This window comes from Phaethon lepturus, unplaced genomic scaffold (assembly GCF_000687285.1).
Source record: "Phaethon lepturus isolate BGI_N335 unplaced genomic scaffold, ASM68728v1 scaffold17419, whole genome shotgun sequence".
NCBI lineage: Eukaryota > Metazoa > Chordata > Aves > Phaethontiformes > Phaethontidae > Phaethon > Phaethon lepturus.
The window spans coordinates 2,456-25,351 of record NW_010562968.1 but is presented as its reverse complement, the minus strand read 5'-3'; the positions used below and the strand labels follow the sequence as shown (position 1 = coordinate 25,351).

The 22,896-nt window shown below is 38.9% G+C and overlaps 1 protein-coding gene across 1 annotated transcript in view; it reads right to left on the bottom strand.

Moving 5' to 3' along the window:
* TBC1D14 (TBC1 domain family, member 14) overlaps positions 1-21,150 on the bottom strand; it is a 30,549-nt gene extending 9,399 nt beyond the window's left edge. Inside the window, exons 1-9 of the mRNA XM_010294465.1 lie at positions 21,037-21,150; positions 18,280-18,362; positions 16,080-16,197; positions 14,419-14,525; positions 12,193-12,273; positions 10,680-10,774; positions 9,583-9,654; positions 8,092-8,220; positions 5,789-5,898 (exon numbers count right to left, since the gene is read on the bottom strand). Of these exons, the coding sequence (XP_010292767.1) occupies positions 5,789-5,898; positions 8,092-8,220; positions 9,583-9,654; positions 10,680-10,774; positions 12,193-12,273; positions 14,419-14,525; positions 16,080-16,197; positions 18,280-18,304 (737 nt within the window). The 5' untranslated portion in view covers positions 18,305-18,362; positions 21,037-21,150. The remainder of the gene's footprint in view (positions 1-5,788; positions 5,899-8,091; positions 8,221-9,582; positions 9,655-10,679; positions 10,775-12,192; positions 12,274-14,418; positions 14,526-16,079; positions 16,198-18,279; positions 18,363-21,036) is intronic.
* Positions 21,151-22,896: the final 1,746 nt, after the last annotated feature.

The window sequence follows — 22,896 nt, the reverse complement described above, 5'->3', positions numbered from 1 at the left end:
GTTAGTGTTCACAGAGCACAATCACAGTCAATGCAGTACTAAAGAACCATTAATCAATCCATCAGTACAAACAACACCCTTGGCTATAATTATTGCCAAAATGATTTTTCTGAGTAGGGATAAAGAGGTGTTTGTATAGCAGCAGAAGGCCATAAATAGACAGCATGTGTCCTTTGCAAATCCACATTCTGCTCTGCTCACAAGAGCCTGCGGTACATCAGCTGACAGAGCCAAGAAGCCAAAACCAGGCTATTCAGACACACTATTTCCCCTCTATTCTCTGTGAACCTGACTGTACGTTGCTCTTTACACCCTTCACACACTCTGTTCCCTTTCTGTTCTTCAAAAAAAGTGAAAACCTGTCTAGGTTTTGAATTCTAACCGTGAGATTTACCAGCTGGAGTTCAGGCTTGAAGCACATGGGTCCTTTTTAAAGGGATGCCTTACTTCTGGCAGTTATTGGCTGATAATCATGCCACTGTACCTTTTAATTAAATTCTTAAGTCCTTGGCATTTTCCCATCACAGAAGGCAGTGGTGGAATTGAAGTGGCAGGGGGTACTCCCCTCCCTAAATCCTCTACTAGTCCCAAGAAAACCAAAAGCAGCATAGCTGGGCCCATCCGTATGGACAGCATTTCTTTTTCTTGGAACATATCGCTTCAACAAATGGTTTAAGCATACCAATTTTACTGTTGTTCCCTGCAGCACTGTTTACAGGAAGCAGCACAAAGGATACTAGTTGATTCCTCTGTAATTGCGGCAGGAGCAGGAGGGTTTCCCAGCAACTGGTCTGTGTGGCACTGGCTACTGGAGCTGGCACCAACTGAGATTTACTGCACACATGCCTGCACAGTAACCATGCCAGCCACTGGAATAGCAGCAGGCATCCCTTTGGAGCTCAGAACAAATACACATATAAATAAAAGTAATGTTATTAGAGCAAGGCTGCTTCATAGAGATTTTTACCTACAACCAAAAGGTCCGTCTGTTCAGAGCAACACTGTACCATATTCTTCCCTGACTTTAAACACACTGAAACCACATTCTTTCTGCAAACAGTGCTGTTTTTAATGGGGCAATATCTGTACTACAGCAAATTCACTGTCAGCCATGAGCTGCAGGCAACCTTATAAACACCATTTTCCAAAGTCCTCAGCTTTAATAGTTACTCACTTGTGAGAACTCAGACCCACCTGATTTCTCCTTCTATCTTTTCTATATTACTTTCTGGAAGTAATGGAAGGACAGCACACATTTGCTAAATCTCCAGTGGCCATTAAAAAAAATTTTTTTTAAAATCTAAATCTGCTTCCTACAGCATCAAAGTATTTTACAGCAGAAAATGTGTGTGTATATATATGCACACACACACATGTATACATATACTTATATACACATGTACACACACATATATCTATTTAAAGGTTATACCTAAATCTTACACCAGTAAATACCAACTCCACTGTCTAACAAAATTAAAGACAGAGTGCGGACAACCTGTCTAGCTCAAGACAAGTGTGAAAAAAGTTTAATATAGGATCAGGCAGGACTACCTCAACTAGCCTACATTCCTGTGCAAGATCATAGTGTTGTGACTCTCCAGGGATGGGGAGGACCACAGTAAATTGTCATTGGGATTAAAATAAACAGCTTTAATAGGGATGCAGGTAGTCAGCAAAAAATGCTAAGGGTTGTCAGTCCACTGGTGTAAAGACCTTGAGAAGCACCATCCACAAGCACTCCTGACAGAACTTTCTTCCAAGTGCTCTTAACAATACCGACAGAAGGAACAAAAGGGATGTGCCCCACACACTCAAGACTTCAACACTTCAGTTCTTTGCTCTTAAGTCAGCCTTTTTTTTTTTAAACCTATAAATGTGCTCAGAGAGAACTGATCACATAAATGTTTACTCAAGAAAATACAATAAAGACCAGTCTATCAAAGCAAAATTGCTGAGGGGAACATAAACCTTCAACCTTTCATCAAAACAGCTTTTTTCTAAATCTCTAATTTCTGGTATTGCTCCTCAGGATTTCCTCTTTACAAGGTAAAGCTCAGAGTTAGACAACAGAGTAATATTAACATGCCTGCACCATGAAGACACTTGTTTTTAGTCTATCCTACATTAAAAAAAATCACCTTATTTATGACAGCATTATATTGAACTAGTAATCCACTAAAAAGATGACAACCTGGTGATTTTAATGTTGTCTATCCAGTTATTCTCCAGCATGTTTACAGCCTTCCTATTCTGATATCCCTTTTATTCAATTGCTTCCTCTATAAACAGGCTTTTTACAACATTGTCTGTGGCAATATAATTTCAACATCTTTCCTCTTATCATTGAACACACCAGCCTCTGCCCTCTTCCTTCCCTCTATCCTATACCAGTATTTTTTCTAGCATCTTCCTGCTCTGTGCATAGATCCAGTTCAGTTTAATATTCTCAGCCTTCAGTCATAAAATTCCTTCTGACAGTACCTCTCCCATCAAATGTTGGGAGAAGTGAGCCTATCCATTACACACCCCCTCATTCTCCTATTCATGTTGCATTAAAATTTAATCCCAGTGTAAAAGCAGAGTCAAACAAAGCCCATGTTACACTGTCCTCTGTGCAAGAGCCATATCAAAATAAAGGAACTCAAGCAAAGGCAGCAGGAGGCCTGTATGGATGAACAAGAACCTCCTGACAAAATTCAAACATAAAAAGGAAGCATACAAGAGGCTGAAGGAGGGGCAGATGACCCTGGAGAAATACAGAGACATGGTCTGAACATGCAGGGAAGGGGCTAGGAAAACCAAAGCCTATCTGGAGTTGAATCTGGCAATGGACGTTAAAGACAATGAGGAGGGCTTTCCACAGTTACACCAGCAGAAAAAAAATACTCAGGGAAAACATGAGCTCGTTGCTGAACAGGGCAGGGTACCTGGTGACAAGGTATATGCAGAAGGCTGTGGTAGTCACTGCCTTCTTCGTCTCAGCCTTTACTGAGAAGACTTGCCTTCAGGAATCCCAGGTCCTCCAGACCAGTGGGAAAGCCTAGTGCAAGGAAGCCCTACCCTAGGTGGAGGAGGATCACATTAGGGAACATTTAAACAAATTGGGCATGTACAAATGTATGGAACCTGGTGAGATAAACACGAGTGCTGAGGAAACCGTCTGGTGTGATTGTGAGGCCACTCTCAATTATCTTTGAAAGTTCTTAGTGATTGGGGAGGTTCCTGGGGACTTGAAGAAAACAAATGTCACTCCTATCTTCAAGAAGTAGGATCCAGGGAACTATAGGCTGGTAAGCCTCACCTCTATCCCTGGGCAAGTAATGCAAGAAAAATTCCTGGAGATCATTTCAAAACCTATGATGGGCAAAAAGGTGATTGGGAGAAGTCTCTATGGATTTATGAAAGCAAATTCATGCCTAACCAACCTGATAGCCTTCCACAATGATAGAACTGGCTTAGTGGATGAGGAGAGCGCAACGGATGTTGTTTATCTTGATGTTAGCAAGGCTTTAAACACTGTATCCCACAAAATCCTTGTTGATGAACTAATGAAGTATGGACTAGATAAATGGACAGTGAGGTGGACTGAAAAGTGGCTTGAAGTGCCATGCTCAGAAGGTTGTCATTAGTGGCATGAAGTACAGTTTCAAGCCAATCCACTGGTAGACTACGGCAGAGTTTGATATTCCTCCAATACTTTTAAACGTCTTCATTAAGGACCTATCTGATGGGGCAGACAGTACCCTCAGCAAGTTTGCAGGTGATAGAAAACTGGGAGGAGGGGCCAATGCAAAAGTTCATAGGGACCTTGAGACACTGGAGACATGAGCCGACCTGAGTCTCATGAAGTGCAACAAAGGGAAATGCCAAGTCCTGCACCGGGGAGGAAATAAGCCCAGGCACCAATACACATGGGAAGCCAACAGGCTGCAAAGTAGCTTTGCAGAAAAAGACATGGAGGTCCTGGCGGACAAGAAGTCAAATGTAAGTCAGCAACATGCCTTTGCAGCAAAGAACATCCATAAATTCCTGGGCTGCATTAGGAACAGCACTGCCAGCAGACCAAAGCAAGTCATCTTCCCTCCTCTCAGCACTGGTGAGCCAGCTCTGGGCTTCCCAGTACGAGACATGGACATACTGGAGTAAGTCCAGCTTGCCATGAATACGATTAAAGGCTTGCAGCATTTGATATGCAGGGAGAGGCTGAGAAAGCTGAGACCATTTAGGTGGGAGAAGAGATGGCTCGGACTTAAGTGTGTAAAAATACTTGAGAGGATGGTGTAAAGACGACAGAGCCAGACTCTTCTTATTTGTATCCAGTGAAAGGACAAGAACCCACGGGCACAGACTGAAATACAGGAAAAAATCAAAATAACTTGTTTACTGTGAAGGTGGCTGAACACTGGAACAGGTTGCCTGGAGAGGCTGCGGAGTCTCCATCCTTGGAGACACCATTCAAAACGTGACTGGACAAGCTCCTGAGCAGCCTGCTCTATTTGACCCTGCTTTGAGCAGTGGATCTAGACTAGATGGTCTCCAGAGGTCCTTTCCAATGCCCCAGCAATTCTATGATCCTATGAAAACTCATGTATTCAAACTTCTAGCTGTTGGATTGGACTGAATTACTTTAAATGGATTTCTGTTTAACGGATCAGCAACATATTCAGTGCTAACAAATAGATCTTAAAGATCACCAGGGTATCAAGAGCTTGGTTCAGGTAGAATTGCATTAGCAGTACAGATGTTTTCCAAACTAATAACCTCTGAATGTCAGAAAAAAATGCTGTTACTACTGGGAATTCCATCTTTTACTCAATGTATTTAGTCAGATACCTGAGAACAGGAGAAGTTGTCAACAATTTAAGTGCAAATCAATTTTTGGCAAAAAAAATTTCATACTATCCTGAAACTGACAACAAAGTCTTGCTGAGAAGAGACATTTTAGTTGCCCCAAAGCCAAGCATGATAGGCAGAAATGCAAATACTCAATTTGGAGTGCCTTATACCACTCTCAAATTTGGCAGAAGTGCAAATAAGATCCTTGTCTTTTTTCCTCTCTAAGGAAAAAGGTTCTAAAAACACTAGAACTAAAAAAGAAGGCAGTTTCACCAAATACAAAGATCATAATTGCCTGTCTACTAAGTGGAATAGCTGCAGTAATTAAAAACATGCGAATATCCTTTAGGTCTTCAATTGGACTGTGTCAAGATGAGTTTTTAAACTACCTGTATTGGGATCCTCTAAACAGAATCTGGGACCATCTAACATACGAGTGAGATACTGCCCAAGAGTCATAGTTCATCCTGCCAAAAGCTTAGGTGTTTGATTTTCTGTAGCATCTAGCTTTTGTTGTATGGACAGAAACACTATGTTTTAACTACTCATTTCCTGTTCTGTGCAAGAGGACAAACTATAACTTTCAATGCAAGACTAGCAGTACTTTCTGGATACACACACCTGGTACACATCAAGCTGAAAAACTAACAGATTTTCTCAGAAGATCACTCCAAATGTGCGCTAAATATGGATAAACACTGCTACACAGCTGTATTTCAAAATAAGCTTCAAACTCAACAGAAGTACAATAATACAGGTTAGGCAAATGTTGAACATCACCAAAGTACGTGGGAATGATTTGGATTAACAAACTCAAGTACTGAACAAAAGATAAAGCCTTTATCTTAAAAGAATACTAAACCAGGTAAGAGCACTCCAGCTTCTGTCATGAATACTGACATGGAGGTATATGCTAGTGTGCACATTAATTATACTTTCAATGTCTTACCAATCAATAAGATAGATGTCTGGAGTTAAGTTATTTTTTTTGAAGTGAGCAAATAACTTTGGCAGATTTTCTTCAAAGAATACCTCAAATGCAGCGAAGTAAGTCAGCATCTGGGAAAATACAATGGGGAAGAAAAAAACAGTTAGCTGTATTAATAGGCTTAAATGTATTATCTGTTGTTGGATCAATGCTCTTCAAAAATAGGATTGTATGAATTAGATGATACAGTAAAGAACTAAGCATTCACATAAAGGACAGCATCTTGCAAGCACACAGAGTTTAAGATCTATGCTATATACTGTTCTCATACTGAGCAATATAATTACTGCTTTGGGTCTTGGCCAGATTCCTTTGGAAAGAAAAATACCAGCAGGAAAGAAGTTGTTTGCCGATTTCTCAAAATAATTATGATAACAGAATGGTGCTTTATGCTTGTGGCAGTAATTTAATATTACCCTGAATAAAATCCAAAGCCCAATGGATTATAAAATGAAATATGAAACTAAAACAATTTAATAGTCTGCGGCAAGAGTGAAGTGTCCAGTTGACTCCAATCATAAATCACATTCTAAGACCAAAGCTTTTTTTATACCATGTTTTAAAATGAGATAATAGCATTTCTATTGCAAAGCGAGAGACACTTAAGTTCACACAGAAAAGCCAAAGATCAAGACAAAACACCTCTGCAAGAGAAATAAATTGTGACTCCCCTCTGATACCATAACTCCTAAAATGTAATGCTTTTAAAACAAAGACTTCCACGTTGTTTTAAAATTTGAATATTTAAGTCAAATCTCACAACAGAGGGCATGTAAAAAGAAATTCTTCCAATCCAACTAAGAGTTAAAAACAAAAGGATTTTTAGCTTCCCCACTCCCCCCTGCCCTGTCGTCTTAATACTATAGGGAGTGAAGTTAAGCAAAGTCCTTGAATGCTTCAGTAATTTTAATTACAGTAACCCAATAAAAGCAATAAAGAATGGCTGCGATTACTTCAAAGTATGAGTTGTATCAGCATGCTTCTTCCCAAAACACCACGACAGTAAAGGGAAAAGAAAAGCCTTTTGGAGCCTTTTGTCTGAAATCCTTTTAAAGGATGAAAAATTTATTTCCCTCCCTTTTTTTTAATGTCCTTACAGAAATTCTTCCCATTTCATCTGAATGAAATGACAGATGGTGGACTACCTTCATTAACAGCAGCAAATAAAAAAATTGCGCCTGGTAATCAGTAACAGTATAAGGCTTGAAAGCCAATCAGATATGGGTGTATGCTACAGAAATGAACATACAAAGTTACGTAAAAATCTCTGAGCCGTCAGTTACTGAGAAACAGCTTCATGGCAAACATGAAACCAGAAATCTAGAAACCCACTTTAGAGAGCTGTACAACTGAAACAGCTTCCCGATACGGATTTTTAAATGCATCGAACCCAAGCATCGCATGGTATCTGTGAAGATAAAGAAGGAAGGAGCTAATGCGACAGTCATACTTCCAAAATGATCTGTTTATATGCTAGCACCCTAGTGTCCTACTGTTTAAACAACAAAAGCGATTGTTGTTGATGTCATACATTCCCTTGCTTTATTTCTCCCATTTGAACTCCTGAGAGACAGATCCTATTTTCATAGTATTAAAAGGTAAATAAGTGAGAAAGAAATACAGAATGCCACATATTTTACAAAAAAAAAAAAAAAACAACAAACTTTTAAGGTAAATTAAAAGGACATTTCCGGAGATGTACCATAGCAAGATAAGACACTTAAGTAGCCCAGAGTACATGCTAACAAATTTTAGGGACTCCAGAAAGAATCAGGCAACCAGCTTGACTGAGAACTGGAAGGGTCTTCTCATCTGATTCCCCCAGACTCGTCTTCAAACACAACGGCTATAATAAGAGATGGAATACCTGGTTCTCCCTGCAACAGTATTTTTCTCAACCTGTTAGTTTGAAAAGCACCTTCAAGATGCTTCTGATGTTAAGGTGTTTTCAGCTTTCAAGTACAGTGCTCAATGTGAAAAATCCCTACAATAATATTCTTAAAACTATTCTCTGAGCACCATAAAATAGCAGCTGAACAATTTCATTCACCTGTCTGTTCAAAAAGGTTAGTGGGGTGGGTTTTGGTTCGGTGTTTTTGAGGGGGTGTGCATGTGTGTGTGTGTTGGTTTTTTTTTATCGAGCGTGTTGCTTTAAAATAAATTCTGACATATTTTCCAAGCCACTGAGCCCACCAATTTATTATTAAAAAAAAAAAATATTTTAAAATATCTACATGTTGATTAAAGTTTTCTTGCGTACTTACAAGGCCATGGTCCACACGGAAAAACGCCATCTGACAGGGTTTATTTAAAAGGTTAGAAAAAGCAATGAAGGCATCTGCAGTATCCAAATTCAAGATCAATACTGCTGCTATGAATGACATGCCCTGTACCTGAAGAAAGGAGAAGTGTTACCATTCAGCAATAACTGTGTTCTTCCAAGAATACTTCCTCATTTTGTCCCGGTAATCTCTAGTGTTTAATGCACTCGCTGAGCTGCTGCAGTTTGTGAAACATTCAGAAAAGTAGGATTTTTTAGCCCACGTGACCCTTTGGTATTGCATGTTCAGAGCATGGAAGTTAATGATTCCCATCTTGCCTCCTTTCAAAGACTAAGTAAAACTCTTAAGACAGGCTAGGATGACAGCACTTTCAAATATGCAGAATAAAGATTTTTTTGTTTGAAGAATAAGCAGTTTCTAAGTAATCCCTCTTCTCCTAGGGATGCATCATATACATCCTTATTTATGGAAAATTGGACTAGGACACTAGAGACAAAGACTGTTCTTTCCTTTTTCAATCAACTACTGGCAGTTACAGACAACTGCAATGACTCATTTGACAAGAGTAAGTAGCATTTTAAGATTAAGCTCGTTTCATTCACCATAAGCTCACAATGTGCTTGCATTATGCTACAAAGTAAGCTATGGAATCAATGCTGAATCCAGGCAAAGCTCACTCACTCAGAGGGTATAACACTGCCATTGCAGAGTAACATGGACCAAGGTATGACAGTCCTTCCTGAAAACCTGAGGAACAAGCTCCTTCCCAACACAACAACAGGTTCCATGCCAAATGAAGCACACCACCTGATCTGCCCTTTTTCTAGCTTCCCGGCAGTTGTGTTCAGCAATTTTTGCCAAGCATCGCATGCTACACAGAGAACAGGAACGTTATCTTTCTACAATTGCCTTCTCTAAAATAACTTCCCCTGAATAAAGAATAAGCTCCTATGTATTTCCCTGCTCTTGGTAAAAAGACTAAATGAAGTATCTGAAATGCACTCAGTCCTCTCATAATCGCTACTTCAAATACTTTGACGGCAATCACTTAGCCTCGATGGGCATTGCTTGAGAGACTATTCCAGAAGCTCACACTGCTAAGGCACAGAAATACATATCAAGAGGAGTAAGACACTCAACTCAACAGTAGAGTCTCAGTAAGACTGCCATTAAGAACAGTATGTACTTCAAAGGACCAATTAACTACATCTTCTCTTTTGACTCCGATTTCCAAGCACTACAAATAGTTACTTTTGAGTTTTCCAATTATTTAACCGGTTAAAAAGCTTAAATTAGCAACAGAACCATTATATACACTTCTCAAGCATGTATTGGAATAGAAGAAAGCACACAGAAACCCCACAAGTCTTCACAAAATCATTTCATACTGGTCTACAAAGGACTGCTTAACAAAATCCTCCCTCCTCCTAGTTCTCCCTCCCCACGCCTGAAAAAAAAAAATTCTTCACTTACATAGCCGACATCAGGTCTGTAACAAGTATAGGCTCCTAAAATACTGTGCAACGTGTCATGGTAAGGACCACCCTATAAGCAAACAAAAACAAGACAATAAACCTGAGTATAACAAACATGTTAAAAACCCTCCAGTGCTACAGACAGTATCCATTATTTCTGAAAGACCCATTATTTCCCTATGCAGTTTTGAGCAGCCTCAAGTTTTTAAAAACAATTTTGGCTTTAAAAGTATGAAACAGCCCTTCATACCACACTTACTACATATGCATACAGTTCATTCAATACATCAGTTACATAGCAAATCCTTATACAAAAAGAACATAAGCCTGAAAGATTCCTTATAGTTCCAATAGCGCAGAACACTAATGAGAACTACTTCATTGTCTATTAGACTAGAGGCAGAATTCAACCATGAAGAAAATAATTAAAACAACAACAATATGCCATAACATACACACAGCATATCAAGAATGACGTGTATAGCTAAAAAGAATTTCACATTGTTTACTATTAACAGCTGCCATATCTTACACCAAGTACTGTAACTGGCTGAGAATTTCCAAAGGGAAAAGTTTTTTCACCCAAAAATGTTGATTTATCACAATCTAAACTCTTTAGAAGGCTGCTGAAATTTGTGTCTAGAAGGACAAAACACCTGGTTAAAATGAGTTGTTAAAGCACACCAAAAACATACAAGTTAAACTGGTCTTGCATGGAACCAAAAAGAGGCCACCAAATCTTGCTTGCTTGAGCTGTGCTCTCTCTCACTTACCATGTATTGGCAACCCAGCAGTGTTGATTCACTGACTTGGAAACACTCACCTGTATCACTACACCAGACAGAAACCAGCATGAACTGGGCTAGATGAATCATGATGATTAGCCAACAGATTGTTTTTTTGCATCTTCCAAACATAGCTTGAGGTTAGTCTTTTCTACATTATTTACAGTTTTCCAAAACCTTTAGGAACTTTTTCCTCAAGACATCTACTCCTTCAGATTTGAACTCAATGGGCTGTTTCAATCAAGGGACAGGCAAGATTATGTAAAATTAATTTCTCTGAGAAGTCAAGACAAAAGTTAACATTGCTTACTTGCTGGAATATACAGAGATTAGGAAATGTTCTTGAAATATCCAGTTTTATTAACTCCAAGCTTGCTTCTCTGTCAGCTGCAGAAAATCCAGTGTCTACAAAAGCCAAAGTTACTGCATTTATTACATGGATCAGTGTATGCTTCTTCTTCCCCGCCCTCCCCCCCCCCCCCGCTAAGGATTAGCTTTTGCACAGTTCATTTACTTCAATAAGAATGCTAGGGAATAAAGGCATAGACAGGACAATTGCCTGAATTCAGCACACAGGCTAAGAATCAAGTATGTCAAAGCAACCCTACAGTGCACATTGACCCTCAATATGTTTTGAAGCAACGGAGGGAAAGATGCACGACAAGGCAGGCCAGGCACTTTACTGGTATTCACTGACAAATCATTAGACAGACACAAGCCTGTTAACCTGTGACCCCTCACCCTCAACAAGGCTTCCCAATGTCTCCTGAAATAGCTGCCTCTGTGGAAAGGTTGCGGTGGGAGGGAGAAGTCCTGAAGCAGAAGCATTTGATGGATGCCACCTGTCTCTACCACTGTCAGGTCTCCTTCCAAAAGCATGTTTGTTTACTCATTGCATGTGGTTTTAAAGATCATGGACAATGCAATACGCTCTCCATAACTGAAATGGATCTGATACAAAGTAAATTGCTGAAGTATTAGTTTTTCTTCTGATACCAAAAGTTTATTTGTATTTTGTCTGTTCTGGCAAGTCTAGCTGGGAATTACCTACTGCTATTTATTGAGCAATCAAAAAACAAGAGTTGTCACTAGCCAACGCTTACACCAATCACATGAGCATCTACACTCCAGAAAACAAAGTGCAAGAGGAAGCTGGAAATGTACTAGATGTCATCTTATTTAAGATGCAGACAACGTTAAGAGAACAAAGCAGGGGATTTCCAATAAAAAATATTTTTCTGTTGATAAATGCCAGTATGCATGTTCTCCTCTTTCTGCTCACCATAATTACTTACCAAAGGCAATTTCAAGCATCTGCATGTAGTTTTATAATCTCTCAAAAACAGACAACTCTTCCAATCAATTAGTAAATCTCAAACCACTTCATCTGCAAAAATAAATTGCTGCTTTCTGAAACACACCCAAGAGATGGGCTCAAAGCTGCAATACGGGACCTAAAATGCAATTTTCTGCTATAATTTGAGTTTCAATTCCAAAACTACAGATGCAGCGAAGTATTTTAGTGTTGCAATTCGAATTATAACCCCCAACTTTCCTAGTTGTCCTACAAATTGGCATCAAGAAGAGTACCTAGAGACAGTTTATAAAGAAAAATGAACAAGTATGTTTTGTAAGAGACCACAGTTCCACTGAGAAGAAAGAATAATGTTATTTCTTGCTTCCCCAAAAAGAAGCTTTCTTTTTACCAGGCACATCTTTATAGCTGATATTTTTTGTTTAAAAGTTATGATTTCATTTCAAGGAACAATTTTACAAAATCTCTTACTCTGTAACACAGCATAAATCATTCAGGAAAAGCGTACCTTCACATTCTACTTCAGCCCCTCCTGTGCTAAGTGATCGCCATTTCTCTTTGGCACGAGCCAGACAAATATCATACAGTTCTGGAAAAAGAAAAAAGAGAAAACGAAGTCCACTATCTATATATGCTCATGTCCACTGTCAGGTACTACCTATGTACCACACAAAGCAACACTGCCCCAGTCATTACAAGTAACAGTATTGTTGAGAAACTCTTTTACCAAACAGCAATTAACTTTGAATTTAACAAGACTGATGAGTGATTAATGTGTACAGAGAAGGTATCTTAACCTTGAGAATAGAAATATCCTGGCAGGATTGCTCAAACGAGGTTGATAAGAAAGAACCACTTGGCTGAACAACAGAACTGGAAAACGTTCAAGGAGAAGAAACTATCCTCAGGAGACTTGTGACTATAAAAGAGAAAAAGGAGTGGGGGGCTCACTCCCCAAATGACCACCGACAACCACCCAAGACCCCCGCACATGTGTAGTGTAGTTTTGCAACACCAGCATTATGTAAATGTAGTAGACAGGCAGAGACTTTTCAGAAAATGTGTGAATATTCATGTCTTTAAGGTACATAAAGGATGAACTTTTGTTTCAGGGCATGCACATTAGGTGGAGTGATCCCCCGTACATCCAGTGCTGCAATAGAAGAATGCCTGCTTCTTTTGGAGCTGGTTGACAGCCGGCTGAATATAAGCCGGCAGTGTGCCCAGGTGGCCAAGAAGGCCAACAGCATCCTGGCCTGTATCAGCAATAGTGTGGCCAGCAGGAGCAGGGAAGTGATTGTGCCCCTGTACTCGGCACTGGTGAGGCCGCACCTTGAATACTGTGTTCAGTTTTGGGCCCCTCACTACAAGAAGGACATTGAGTTGCTGGAGCATGTCCAGAGAAGGGCAACGAAGTTGGTGAGGGGTCTGGAGCACAAGTCTTCTGAGGAGCGGCTGAGGGAACTGGGGTTGTTCAGTCTGGAGAAGAGGAGGCTGAGGGGAGACCTCATCGCTCTCTACAACTACCTGAAAGGGGTTCGTGGCGATGAGGGTGTTGGTCTCTTCTCCCAAGTAACTAGTGATAGGATGAAAGGAAATGTTGTCAAGTTGCGCCAGGGGAGGTTTAGATTGAATATTAGGAAGAATTTCTTCACAGAGAGAGTGGTCAAGCATTGGAACAGGCTGCCCAGGGAGGTGGGGGAGTCATCAACCCTGGAAGTATTCAAAAAACCTGTGGATGTGGCGCTTCAGGACATGGTTTAGTGGGCATGGTGGTGCTGGGTTGATGGTTGGACTTGATGATCTTAAAGGTCTTTTCCAACCTTAATGATTCTGTGATTCTGTGATTAATGCTACACTGGTGCTAAGAAATTTACTCCCAATTTCAGTAACAGCATCTCTAACATCGTAGTTGAACTTCCAAGTTTGTTAGGTTCTGAAAGACTTGTTCCACTGACCTGTAACATAAGATTAAGTGAAACGAAAAGGTAATCTAGGCACAACTTGCATTTTGTGTTCAAGCATTTACTTTTCTTATAGAGCACCGATGTTCAAAATTATAGTCTGATTGGATAACTGGGGTAAGTCTAGAAAATTCCACCTAAGAACTACACCCAGGGTAACTAAGCCAAGCACAGAAAAGCAGCACAATACAGGAGGAGTAGAGGCAGTCTACCACACTTCCACATTGGAATGAATTACTTATGTTAGTCTTTCAGAGCTGTGTTCTTCTGTACTCTGAAGCAGCACACTATTTCTATTTTCAAAAACACACACATAAACTGAAGTACAAATTTTCCCAGGGGTCTTTTAATCTCTCACAAACCTAATGTTTTGCTAGAGCAAGAAAAATCAAAGGGAAAAATCAAAGAAAGCACACTATACATATACCCATAGGCATTACAAAATTAACAACAATGCTAAGTTTCAAAAAGGAAAAAAAAAGCTTGAGTCATTCTGACCATCTTTATCTAACATCAAAACAAGACACAGTGACAACAGTAATTAGAAACAATTCACAGCAGCAGTCCTAGAGCAGCTACAAGATTAAAAGACACTGTATTTTTGAACAAAATATGTCAAAAGAATCATAAAAAAAGCATAACTAGATAACATCTCCTCACACCCACACCTCAGGTTCTGATACACCGTAATTATTTATTATTTATTATTTCAGGACCGTCCTCTTACAATTTCTCTTTGTAAGACAATGTAGACAAAATAATAGTCTCACCATGGGTGATGTTTAACTCATTGCCAATTGCCAAGCTCCAGACTTTGCCTCTCACACTTGGTGGAATGCCCTGCCACCATAGCTCTCGAACTTTGCGGGAACACCACCTGTTTAAAGTAAAACAGATTATTCAAAGAACTATTTAATTGCCAGCTGAACTGCAAATGTGTCCTCCTACTTCTGCTGAAGGGATCCAAACCCAAATGAACACCAATGGGCCAAGAAGTCAAGCGTAATTTGCACATACCCATTCTTCAGTACTATTGTGCTTTGAACTGTAAAGGAAAGCTTACTTCCTTCCAAGATTATGGCTTATTTCGAGAGAAGCACTGAAATCACAATATCCATAATCTGCAACCACACTTGACCAGAAATCATAGGGGACAGAAATAAACAAGAGGAAATCTGTATCTATGCCACTGCCTATGCTAAGGACTAGACAACTCCATGTAAGATTAAATACTGAAACAAGTTATGGAATTCTACCCTCTCCCCTCTGTCATCACCCTGCTGTTGAAAATGAGACATGCTGTTTCCCACCCAGGTTTGCAGCTCTAACCCTCCAGAAAAATGCATGAAGACATAACAAGCAGTAACTTTCAGGCGGAAGCATGAAAGGCATTTTAACAGAACACAGGCTTTGAAGAGGCTGCAGTTGATGTTCATCAATCTGAGAGCCCAGAAGGAAGAACAGAATAGCACCTAAGACCCAATGAAAGTTTGCGGTAGTGACAAGAAACACAACAATCCATTTATCTAAAAGCAAATTCTGAAGTAAAATGTATAATAGTGAATACATTTGGGAACTTCTGGATTTATAAACCAATACAGGAAAAGGTGTCACTTTTACAGCAGCCATAACAGATACATCTTCAAATACTAAAAAGACATGTAAATCTACAATTTGCTTATACTTAATTTGTTACTTCAGTTCTCCAGAAATGCATATTCCAACAAATTCTGTCCATGTCTTTAACATATATTTTCAGGACAACTGAATTCCATGACTAAGCAAATTGCAATTGTGAGTGCTGCTTTATCTTGTTATGGTGGTTATCAGGGGGTGGGGGAGCCTGTTTTTTAAGATGACTAGCAAAGTCCATGAAAAATTAGACAATGAAGGCTCTTCTCCAATTGCCTGTGCTGTGTCTTTGCTGTGTCTTTGTAGGAAATCTTTTAGCACTTAATTTTATTTAAAAAAAAACTTTTTCTCTACTTCTCTTTTCCATCACTTGATTATCCCAGCAGGTATACCACTCTAATTAAAAAGGCTTTATAATACCATACATGTATTTCAATCTACATCTGGTATTATAGCATCAACAGCTCTAGTCAAGGAGAGCTCATTTCTGATAAATGCACAGCCTTCAACATTCTGCTTTTACATTCTCCACCACAGATCACTTTTCAGTGTTTCACAGTTTCTGAATATCCTGAACCTCCACTAAAGATGAATAATAAGAATTAAAACTGCATCACTTCCAGCCACCTTGTAGAAATAACAAAACATAGGTTGCTCATTTTCTTTGTAGCTGTCCAAAAGCGACCTTCAAACAAAAGCTTCCAAGACCATTTAAATTGTACTTGCTAACTTTGTAACTTCTCTTCAGGGTACAGACTCAGCAATTTTAATTAAAACTCAGTATAACATACTGTCTTACATAGTTTCCCAGTTAGGCAAGATTTCATTGTTCCAAGTTAAAACAGCATTGCCGATGCTGTCTTCCAGTTTACAGCGTTCTTCCAGTTGTTTCCTTCTCTTCTGGGCTTCTTTAAGCTCTGCAGAAAAGCAATTCTCATTTTAAGTTAATAAAACCAGAAACCAAATATTCAGAGTTAGCTAGTCATGGCTATCCAGCCATGCAAAAGCACACTATATTCACCTAAATGTAGAGTCGACTGCTCATGTTCTAAAAATTTCCCAGACATACAGCAAGCTAAGCAGTGATGCCAAATGTGAATAAAGAACGAAGTGGAACTATGCATAAGGCTCATTTTCAATGGATGGGACAAAGGGAGTCGGATAACATATGGTTCTTTTGACCCTTCAAATCTAACCACATTAGTAACTTTGAATTAGCATCTCTGACAGCCAACACCCCCACCTAGTAGGGCAGGTCAGATTTCCTAATAAAGCCTCACCTCTTTTTTTATAGCAGACTCAAAAGTAACAAATTTTGTATTTTGCTTTCACTCTTATGTGTTGTCTTTCTAAATGATGGTTTAGATATATTGTCAGGAAATCACAAGAGCCACATTTTTGATGCTACTTAGCATATAGTTAATCTAAACTCATTGTATGTGAGTTTATGATCATACATCACATATATATATATTTACATTCAGTTCATTAAAATAAAACATTTTTCATGTTTAGTTTAAATATATTTTACATTTTTGCATTACCACTCAGTATTTCTTCTTGCATCAACCACTATTTTTTCCACCAGCAAATTTGTTAGACATGCAATTTAACAAACGCAGGCAGGCACTCTCTACAGCAGCACAGTGGAAATACAGGGCATGTGCTTGCACACACACACTGTCTACAATATGGGCAGGTACTGACCTGGCAAGGAAAACTAACTGAAGAACAGCGGTACCATGAACAAGGTCTTTGGAATAACACATACAACCTGATGGGTCCACTTTAAAGCCCAACAGCAGCTGTGCCTGAGCAGAACCATACCAACTGCTGTGTAACATTCCCAGCTTCCATACGGGCTCTTTGTAAGCCTGCCTCAATGCATTTTTCTCTAAACAAAAAAAGGGTGTTTACACTCTTTGATTTCCTGACCTCTACACAATACATCTCTCTGCAAAGCTGCTGAACTGGAGTGGCTTTAGGGAAAACGGTTTGTCAGAGTATTTATCTGGACAGAATGACAGACTCCCATCCAGTGAAGACAACACAAGGACCAGGCCCATTGCCTAACCTGAGCATCATCCTATTTCTCCCAAACCATCTACCCTATGTGCAAAGAAAGAACAGAGAAACTCCTTTGGACTACTACACCTGAAGTGGGTATACTAACATGGGAGTCAAACGAAGTTACACTTAAAACCACAAGAGAATACTTTTATTAATATGTCAACTGCAGAAAGCAAGTAAGTTCTGTGTTCCAATCACCTTTCCACTGCTTCATATGGCTCAGGGGTCTGGCCAGCTGGACAAAAAATATTCCAGTAGCTCTCACTGGACACAAAACTTCTATGAGTCCAAATTTCCTATTATTGCAATGCTTGTTTTTCATTAGAAAACCCAGATGGTCAAAAATACCAGCAGAAGGAAACCTCTACTGTCAGCTCTACCTGATGTGCACAGTACAGGGTTGCCAAGACACTTCTGTCAACAATGTCAGACAAGAAACTACGAGCAAAACTTTGGGAAAGCTGCACATTTTCAGTGGAAGACAGATTATCAAATGAACATAACCACATACATATTCCTATATAGAAAATTATGCATTTAAGTACTATAGCCTCAACAGGTTGTTCCCAACATGAAACTATCAAATATCCTGTAGTTATCTAAATAAGTCTAGTCTTCACTAAGTTGATTGACAATCTATTTCAATATATTATTAAGTTTTTAAACTCACATACAGATGCCACTCAATTATTTAAGAGTTACAAATTAAAAAATTCTTTCCTGCTGGATTCTAGGATTGTTTTCTTTTTCAGGTTGGGGTGGGGCTTTTTAATGAAACTACCTTCCGTCCTCTCTCATCTCTGAATTGATCCCTCTTTGAGGAGAGGTACAGATCCCTCATATTACAGAGCAACAGACTGACACAAGTACACTTCAGGTTTAGAAATACGCCTTAACTTTACTTCTCTGAAGACAAGAAATTCCATCACCTCTTTTTTTTGCTTGAACCACCATTTCTTCGTACTGTTGTCTGTGTTTCTGAGCTTCTTCTGCTGGTTTTGCAGGGAGGTTCCTTACATTAAAAAAAAAATTCAGTATTTAAAGTTGGCATGCTTGTCTAAAGAAAATTCTAGACGCTTCTAAAAGAAAAGCATATACTGCTTCTTGTCAAAATATTTGATCAAAGAGTAGATCCTTGGAAAGAATTTTTTTTTTTGCCAGAGTCAGCAGAAGAGAAGGGAAGAACACTGACCAGCTATGACTACTTTTATGTATAAAACATGCTGAGTAATTTCCTTATGTTTGGTAATTTCAGCATTTTTATTATTAAACCAACTGAACCCACAGGCTAATCTTTATAAATAAAGGGAATATACTGGTATATACCAAACTGGTAGTTTAAATTTAAGCTGATCTCAACAGGTAAGATGCATGACCATACTCTCTCTTACTGTGCATCTTGTTTAAGAGTTACATCCACAACTAACTTTACCCATGCAGTAATGACTCCCTAGACCAGCTTCCTTTTTCCCCTCTGTTCTCTAAGACCCCATTTCTATTTTAAATGCTTAACTTCTCCCCGTTGCTTTTACAGCAACAAGGGGCACTGGAATCATCCTCTACATTCTCCAGTTGTCAATACCAACACGGCCGTTTTGATTTGTGATTAGAGCCTGGACTGGTAACATCACTGCCATACAAATACACGTGCTCATAAGTCAGACCACATTAACTTTAAGCTAATCATATTTGTAATTAACATAACCACCATGTACCTCATACAACTGCAGGATCACCAAAACATCAGAACAGGAAATGACTAAGAATTTTGTCTTCTGTATTGTAGAACACTGTATTGTATTCCTAGCACTGTTTATACCTTTGATTAATTAAAAAGATACACAAAAATTCACTTTCACATTCCTCTAAGGTGTCACAATAAGGCAGCCAATAGCCATCAACATAATCACCATTAATAGTAGTATGCTTTACTATTTACACAATTGTATTACCTGCAAAGTATGCACAGCCGTGTGACATATGCCTATGAATATTTTTTTAAATCAAGATTGTTACAAGAACAATAGAAGTGGATTTTCACATTATTGTCATTGTTAACCACAGAGAACGATCTACTCTTTTCCAGTGTCATTTATGTAAACTGACCAGCATGTTTTTCAAATCCAAGTCTTTAGAAATGGTGTAAGTTAGGGAAATCTTGGAAAGGAAAACCAGATCAAACAATGCAAGTTCTGCTAACTTGAATTCCACCACTTAAATTATTTATCCTGACTCTTAGTGACATCATCATACATGTGAGATGGTGTTTAGGATCTATTAAGATTCAAACAACAATTTTTCCAGTTAAAGCTAGAGGGATTATGGAATATTTATTGATTTTTCCTAGAAAGGTCTAGCTAAACCCTACAAGTGAGTACAAAACCAAGAACCGCCATTTGGAAAAAAACTCAATGCATTTTTCTTTCAGAAGTCTTAAATCTTTTTGTCATAGGAAATAAAAAACATTTAAAAATTACTTAGAAGTCTTAACAGGTTAAAAAAAATAGTATGGAAACTATAAGTAAACAATTAAAAAAGACTGTTTAGAAAGATTCATCAGAGGACAGCACTGCTGTCCAGAGCAGTTTTCTCTAGTAGACAGAAGAAATGATGATTCAATTGTTTAGAATCTTAAAAATACCTTGTCTGCTAGCAGTTCCTTGGTCTATGAGCAGTAGGAAAGAAAGCAAAATCCGAATGTTACCCTGTAATGTATCACTTATTCAATCGATCTGAACACTGTACTTCTCAGATTATCTCACATGAAGAATGATTTTTACAGACAGGTTTTAAATACAACACATAAGCTAGTATGTATTTTTTCCATTTGTACGCAATAAAACCTGCTATAACAATCATTCTTACATTGCTCTAGATGTCCCAAGAAGTCTTGTCACAGTCTACCAGTCAAGCCAAAAAGTGTCTTAAATAACCCTACAACTAGACTCCTTTGATATGAGCATTCTTCACACAGATTTGTTGATGAAAACACAGACCTATGCTATAGCAGTTCTTTACACCAATGCACAGCTGTATTAAAAATGCAGACACCAAGCCTGTAAAGCTGGGTACCATTCATGAGTTGACTAAACATGACTGAATTTGTGTAATTCAGGAGCAAACCACAGTAAAGCAGCTGCTACTAAATCGTTACGGAGTTAGTCTGCATACGCAAGAATCTCCTTGCGGTAACAGAAGCATGAAACAACTTATAAAGTACTTGTCAACCTTTAAAATGCGATGCTGAACCCACTGCAGAACAATCATTGTATTGTTTCATTATTTATGGAGGTGTGGTCTTTCTTTGTGTAAGCAGGACACTATATCCTTGCTTCTCATTTTCTTCAGCATATGCCAGCTTCATTTTTATACTTATGTTCTCTCAGGGAAAATAAAAATCCCTTAATTTGTGTTTAGAAGGTAGAATCACTCAAAACTAGAGCTCTGCTCTCCTCATGACCTCCCTTCATACAAAGCCATTGCTTTTATTATAAAATAAGGTTACTTTTGTTTGAATAATTTTTCTCATAATCATCCCACTTCCATATTCACTAGCTTGAAAAAAGATTTCTACATTGAATTTTACATCATCTGTTTATGTTAGAGCAATCAAATACATACAGTAATAAAAGCTTTGCTAGCCCAATTACCTAAAGACCCTCACTGTGGTACTTCCCAAAACTTACGCTGGTCTGTCCTCTAGAATAAGTGCTGTAGTGGAGAGTGGTTCAAAATCAAGATTCTTCCTCACATTCTGTTTAGGAGAGAGTGGTCTGTGAGCTCGTCCAGTTTTTTCTTCATATTCCTAAAGAAGAAAAAGACAAGGCAAGTTACAAGAGTAGGGAACACCAAGATGATACAACGTGGGAATTTTAAAGGGGTCTACAAAAGTCTTCAAGATAATGCTTTCACATCTCTGCCCAACTGCAGTCTCTTTAAAGCTTTTCAACTAGAGGAACATCAGAATCCAAAACAATGTAAAATTTTACATTCAGAAGTGAGTTTTGATGGTTTATTCTATTCCTCCTATTTGCAGAAACACCTTAAGTTCCTCTGACAGCCTGCTTTTCCCAAGTGCTGCTAAGAATGAGCTTACAAACAGCAGATACTATCTGAAGTATAAAATAAAACCTATTTAAAATATTTGTTTTGATTTACATGGTTTTGAAACTGACGCCAAAAATGACGACAAGCTCATTGTCTTAAAATCTCATCATAAGGTTTCTCCTACCCAAGCTAGTTTCAGATGCAATACTTCCAATGACGGGGTGGCGGGGGGAAGGTTAAAATCAGATAGACTGAAACCCCACACTTGTTACGATGCCCTGAAGTATGACTATCCTAAATCGTAACAGTGCATAACGTATTAACTTGTAATACAGACACTGACACCCTGGAGCAAGACTAGCAAAGAGGCACCAAGATGACTGGGGTCTGGAGCAAGTGGCACATGAAGAGAGGCCACAAGAACTGGGCTTGTTCAGCCTTCAGAGGAGAAGGATCTTCAGTAGCTGTAGACAGCAGTAACAGGATGGTGAAGGCTGAGTCCAAGTCTCTGAGGTGCTTATATAAAGAACATGAAGTCAACAGGCACAAACTGCTACAAGGGGAATTCTGGTCTTGGGAGTGGAGAGAATCACTAGGAAGGTAGTCAAACACTGGGACAAGTTTCCCGATACATGGTGGAACCTGTAAACAAAGGCATTCAAACCTCAGGTGGATGAGCCCTGGGAACCTGGCCGAAGCAGATTCTCTCAGAGGGGGGAGTGAGCCCCTCAGAGGTCCTTCCACCCTTAATTACTGTATCACTGTGACCTGCATGAGAGGACTTGGCATTACATATACCACGCTATTTTTATTTTTCCCACAAACACTGTTTTGGAAGAAAATGTACCAAAACCATGACCTGATAGGATAAAACAACCTTTACACAACTCCCATCCACTCCAAAGCTTGAGGCACTTATAGCAAACATTAAGTATTCAAAGTATCAGTGATCTACAAACAACAGACACAGTCAAACAGTCGTACAGAAAAACCAAATCCATATTACACTTACTTTTTACATTCAACTTTATAATGAATTTTGCCCCTTCCAAAAATCACCTGCTTTCACATGTAGCTTGTTTCTGCCATTTCTACTAAAATAAAGGAAACTATACTGTGAAAACTAATCATTATAAATGAGCACTATGAACAGAGTTCCAGGCATAGTCTTTTTCCAAAGAGCTAACCTAACCCATGAATTATGTCAAAACTTCCCTGGGCAATAGATCCAACCTTTCAGACACAATCAAAACAGCCTGGACCATTCAGAAACTAAAACAAGATCCCTACCACTTCCAGAAAGGCCTTCATCCTCCAACCCCACCTTAAAAAAAAAAAAAAAAAAAAGGACAGATGTGCCAAAAAGGCCTTCATCCCCCAACCCCCCCTTAAAAAAAAAAAAAAAAAAAGGACAGATGAAAAACACATGAACACAGAGCAACACAGCTGTGGTTTTCTACTCTGTCTCATACACTTCAATTCTAGTTCCAGCTAGTTCT